The sequence below is a fragment of the Eutrigla gurnardus genome (genome assembly GCF_963514095.1).
Source record: "Eutrigla gurnardus genome assembly, chromosome: 20".
Taxonomy (NCBI): Eukaryota; Metazoa; Chordata; class Actinopteri; order Perciformes; family Triglidae; genus Eutrigla; species Eutrigla gurnardus.
Window position 1 is genome coordinate 20830523 of NC_139931.1, and position 6000 is coordinate 20836522.

Consider the following 6000-nt stretch of genomic DNA (forward strand, 5'->3'; position numbering starts at 1 on the left):
TCTTTGTGCTTTCTCTCCTCTCAGGTGCAGACTGAGGTTGTACCAGATAACATGGCCTCGCTCAACACCCACTGCTACTGTTATTACAATAAATCATATGCATATTATTATTTTGCTACTGTTTCTGCTTTATCTGTTGTACTTCTGTCCATCCTAGGATGCTCCTCTGTTGCTCTCCCTGAGGGTTCTCCCTTGTTTCCCGATAAGAAAGGCTTTTAGGGAGTATTTCCTTCGTCCCAGGACAGAGGATGTGGTACAGATTTTAAAGCTCTCTGACACAAATTTGTGATTTGGGGCGACATAAGCAAAATGTAATAGAATTGGATTGTGACTACTCATGTGTGCTTTCTCTGATATGAGCACATTTTAAAAAGTAACATTTTATAACGTATTTATGAACCAATGCAGGCGGAATATAAGTGTTGCAGCATCGTTTGCTTGTAACAAATGTGCAATGATGTCTATATAATTTATAATGTAGGTTCAGCTACAGGTTTCTTTGATGTTTGATGTGGATTTATTTTCTTTTAAAAGTGAATCAACTTGTAAGCTTCCAAAATAGGCCAAAAAGGGTCGATGTGTTCATATGGGATTGCATGATCCAACAACTGTGGTACATTTGCACTTTGTGTTTCAGGCCTCAGGTTGCCAGCCACTGGACTGGAGCCCTGTTGCCGTGCAACCCTGCAGGATGCCAGCAGCCGGGCAGCAGCAGCAGCACAATTAAAACACAGCCACCAGGATCTGAGAGCTACATCTGAATGGTGGAGTTGGTGTTGTTGGTGTAGAAATGCAGAATCAGGTCACATGAATGAAACTGGAACAAGTGGACTCGTGAGTTGGGTGGCTAGGCTAGTGGTGGAGGAAGTATGCAGATCCTTTCCTAAAGTAAAAGTACTCAAACCACACTGGTACAATGTGACATACATTTAAAATGTAAAGTATGTAACTAGGGAAAATGTAATGCAGAATAACTTTACCCTCAATTTTGACTTGTGTTTGTGTTCCATTCTTTGGATTTGTGCCTGATCGTCCTTGTGAGTTCACGGGTCATGGACACGTTGTTTGTTATGTGCTAACCATGCTAATTTTAAAAAGGTCATATTTTTAATGAGTAATGGTGCTGTGGGAATGATAAAGGTCTTCTGTATATTAATATATTATGGTTATGGAGCTCAGAGGCTGCCAATGCAATGGATTGCAACATGTAAATAGCCATATTGGTTATTCCACCCGTCTGCAGATGGTCTGCCCACATGGGTGCTGATAGCATCTGCTATAAAGGTGTCATATTGATTATCTTTTCATATCTATATACATAGGAATACAAATGGGAGTAGAACCGACACTGATCTGAGTGTCTCGGAGCTGGGATGAATGGAAAACAGCGATTTTCTCTGAGCTCATTCAAATCTTATAAGCCAAATTACATCAGTTTATTGTTGTGTTTATTGTTTCATGTGTCATTGACATGATCATATGACAGATTCATAAGTACTTAATCTTATTCTGGAGTTTTCAATGTCACAGTTTTTTAGTATAGAAGGTAGTCAGGTTGTCAGGAGTCACGGTCGCTCATTCATCCGTCTGCAGTAAGAACACGCCATTTTCTCCTCATTTAACCTGTTTAGAGGCTGCTAGTTCCAGGTCTTTAATGTTGCACTTGTTCCACGAGACGATGTGAAATATGTTGTCAGTCATGTGACAACATCAATGTAGTTTACTCCGGTGTGATCAGATTGAGGAAGAAACATTACGTTATCTTTTTTAGCCATTAGCAGTTAGCCACTAGTGTAATGATAACTCAACAGACCTGATTGTTTAAAACTTCCGTGCTGTTGCAACAGGAGCTTTACTGAAGTTCCCCATAAAGACATGGGTGCTGGTCTTTATGATACTTCACCACGTTTGTTGTGCTACTCGATTGGCTTGTTTCTCCGGTCATTAGCCTTGTATGCTAAATACTTGCAAATCCAACACTAATTTTTAGTAACGATAATTTATCGAGTATTTATCTGCTACATTGCCAGGACTATTTTATTTCTATGTCTACATCATAGACTGTAGAAGTGTAAGTCGTCATGGTGATGTCACCCGTTGGTTTGTGGACTAAAATTCTGAAGCCTCAAGTTCGGCATTTTCGTCCGTCGCCATCTTGGAATGTTTGCAACCAGTGACGGAAGTGACCATATTTGGACAGTGGAGGAGGGACGGGTAGATCTGAGGCACACAAGCACCAACTTCACAAGGCTTTTGCAAATTGAGTCTGGTTTTTTTTATGGGCATGCATTTTACTTTTAACTAACCCGATCGGGTCCAGGGTGTCAGTGGTCCAGTTTCCAGCACTACTGGGACCACACATCAGAAAAAAACCCACCAACCTCCACGACCCACCTGACCCTGAACAGGCTGCAGGACGTCCCAATCCCAAACTGGTGATCGCCGACACAATCTGTTCCCCATCTCTGCATCTTCATACGTTTAGACTGTTGGTCGTACAGCGTCTTGAGCTCGACTGTTGTTTGTGGCGCTACGGTGGCTCTGAGTGCTCAAACAACTCTCTAAACGCTTTTTGACTGATGCAGAAAAAACACCTGAAAATCAAACCTGTTCCAAAAACGTTTTTGATGGACGAGAGTTGGTGTGCAAACGTGATCGACATAACGTGAGGTCGCAATTATTTTTTAAGGTGCGACAATTTCGGACAAAAAAAACACAGTGTGCAAAGGCCTTTAGTGTTAAAGTCATCTTAGTAGCTGACTCCATTGGTAGCGACCTGTCAATCAGCAGGTGGCCCCGCCCACCATAATGTACTAAATGAACATCATGCTGGATTGAAGAAGACTTGAAACTAGAGATTGAGACCATAAACTCATGTTTACAATGTTTACTGAGATAATACATCAAGAGAGAAGTAGGACCATTTTCTCATAGACTTCTATACAACCAGAGAGGAGTCGCCCCCTGATGGAAATCAAGTTTTTTAGGCACTTCAGACTTTGGCTTCACTTATCAGAAGTGGAGGTTGCTGCCTGGACTACATATCTGAATGAGAAGCTCACTAACAGACCATTTTGAGAAAGCAGGGCTGGGAGCTTCAGTGCTAATGAACGTGTGAATGTGACGAGGTGGAGTTTGGCTGTAATGTCTGAGCGCTCTCACACGCTGACATTCATCTGTGGACAACTACTACCATCTTTGGAGCTCATGTTTGATCCATGAAATCAGTGATCTCAATGGTTTCTCGCCAGTGACTGTGTGGGAGACATGTACTATAAATACTGGAAGCCACACATTTCACCTAATAGGTCAAATGTTAGTGATACAATTCAGCCAAAATTCTGAGTAACTGAATCTAAATATCAGTATTAGTATCAGTTACATTATTTCTATGTAAGTATTTGACTGTAAGAGATGTATTGCTGCAACATTTTCAATCATGATATTTCATTATCCGAATCTGAATTTGAATAGGATATACAAACACACACACACACACACACACACACACACATATCCATACATTCTTGTATCATTTGGTGTTGTGCCGTTTGAAGGCACCGTAGTTCCTTCTTGGCATCTTACCTGATGACGTGCAGATGATATACGTTTGCAGAATCACAGATATATCCCAAACGATATGCATCATTCGTTCAAGTCATTGCTCCTCCGCTTGCAGCGGTCGCACTTGTGGACGACACAGCCGAACTTTGAACATGTTCCCTCCCCGTCCTGGTGCCCGTGTGTCCGCCGCGGAGCGCCGAGATGCTTGTGACGCCTCGCAGGAAGCCCCGTCCTCACCGCGTCGCCCTCCGTCGCGTCTCCGGTTCGGCTGCTCAGGCAAACATGTCGGGTGTTTCCACCCCGCGTCCGCCTCCGTGTCTCCCCGCCGCGGAGATGTTTCAGCTGTGATGTCCGTGCGTGAAGCGCGTCCTTCCTCTCCTCTCCATTGTGCCGTTGGAGCGGGTGGATGTTTGGCGCGCGCCGCTCGTCCGCAGCGATCAGGCAACTTCACCGACGACGCGAAGCGAGCCGAGAGCGCACAGAGCAACACCTTCATCATGTTGTAGCCTATGATGAGTTTCAACTAAGAGACACTGAGCCGAACACAATCAATCAGCAAGGAATTTGATTATCATTTGTATTATTATTAGAAGTAGTAGTAGTAGTTTTAGTATTATTATAATTTATTAATTTATTGATATACTTATCATCATCATCATCATCATCATCATCATCATCATCATCATTATTATTATTATTATTATTATTATTATTATTACTATTATTATTATTATTATTATTATTATTATTATTATTATTATTATTATCATTATCATTACTATTATTATTATTATTATTATTATAGGGGAAACCAGTGCTTAAAATGCCCCAAACAAAGTCATACTTCTGGAGGCAACTTCAACTATAATATATGGTTTATACTAGCAAGTACTGTCAGGGTCATTTGATTAAATTTCTTTTTTTTAAAACAACAAAGAAAAGCTCAGCGTTTTATTTCTAAATGCCTATAATAAAATATGATCAAGCGTAGACTTGTAGTCAAGACCGCCTAAACCGAGACCAAGACACTACCAAGACCAGACAGTATCAAGACCAAGACACTACCAAGACCAAGACCAAGACAGACCAAGTCAAGACCAAGACCAGTTCAGCTCGAGACCGAGACCGAGACCGAGACCAAAAAAAAAAGTTGTTTTTGCCATTTTGCATGAGTTGTAGAACATAAGCACCATATTGGGTTCAGCTGCTTAGTATATGAGAAATGTATTATTTCAACTACAGGCACAATAATACAGTGACAGTACATGTCTTGTGTGTGAACTCACTATAAATGTTTTCATCAATTGACTAAAAATCTAATATGTGTAGCAATTGCATGACCACACCGTACTACACTATTTGAGGATTGACTCTTGAGTGCTGTTAAGGACTGACATGACTATAGTCCTAAAGTCATCTAACAAAATAACAAGCCCCCAACACCACCCTGCACCTTAAAAAAAAAAGTCTAATGAATTGGAAATATGTCACCAATTTAAATTGTCCTTAATTTGTAGATAAAATGTTAATTCTAAATATTATTATATTATAATATCAGCATCACTGAAATGGCATAGGCCATTGCCCACTGGCAAACAATCTCTTTATGGTCTGTAAAACCGAACCTGATGACTGACGAATTCGCCGACATTTTGCGTCCTCCTTCATAGATCTTGACCGTGCTTCAGAGGCTTCAGAGGGGGGAGGGGGGAGGAGGAGGGAGGGGAAGCGTGAGAGGACAAGCGCCGCCGTCTGTGTCACAAAATGTATGTGATTGGTACTTGAAGGGGGCGTATAATGATAGCTGTATTTAAAAAAAAAACTGTCCTTGCCTGCCTGGATAGGTTACATTCCCTTCGAGACCGCGCTGCCAGTCCGAGACATTGCGAGACCGAGAGACCCGAGACCGAGACAAGACCGAGACCAAAGACTGTCGAGGCCGTGACAAGACCAAGACCACGAAAAAGCGGTCTTGAGACCGGTCTCGAGACCAAGACCGGTCTCGAGAACTACAAGTCTAATCAAGCGTGACGTGGACCCAGGGGAAGCAGCGTGTGTCTCGTTTGCACTGACCCACATAAGGCACTACAGCTGTGGATGTTGAGCGACCTCTAGCGCTAGTTATGGATTATTGCACTCAAAACCAGCCCTTTTTTTTAACAAACTTTATTTAATAATTTCACTGGTACAGCAGATCAGACATCAGACATACTCCACATGAATTTGACTTTTGACAATACATTTAGAAATAAGAAAATAAATTAATGTGGGGATAAAAAAGTTCCAGTTTTAATCTTCTATAAATAAAATAAACAGTTTGAGACTTTTTTTTAGAGTTCATCAATTTGAGAGATTTGAGATAATTCTGGAATTCAATTTGGAAAAAGATAGAGTTAGGGATAGGTTTTGTTACCATACATCGGTGCAAATACAATT

General features: G+C 41.4%; 1 protein-coding gene across 2 annotated transcripts in view; it reads right to left on the reverse strand.

Moving 5' to 3' along the window:
- Positions 1-3896, reverse strand: part of LOC311030477 (carbonic anhydrase-related protein 10-like) — a 176317-nt gene extending 172421 nt beyond the window's left edge. For both annotated transcript variants that reach the window (XR_014598987.1, XM_084036245.1), the window contains exon 1: positions 3586-3896. Coding sequence is in view for 1 of the 2 variants with exons in the window: in XM_084036245.1 (XP_083892371.1) it covers positions 3586-3649 (64 nt within the window). In the remaining variant the exon portion in view is untranslated. The remainder of the gene's footprint in view (positions 1-3585) is intronic.
- Positions 3897-6000: the final 2104 nt, after the last annotated feature.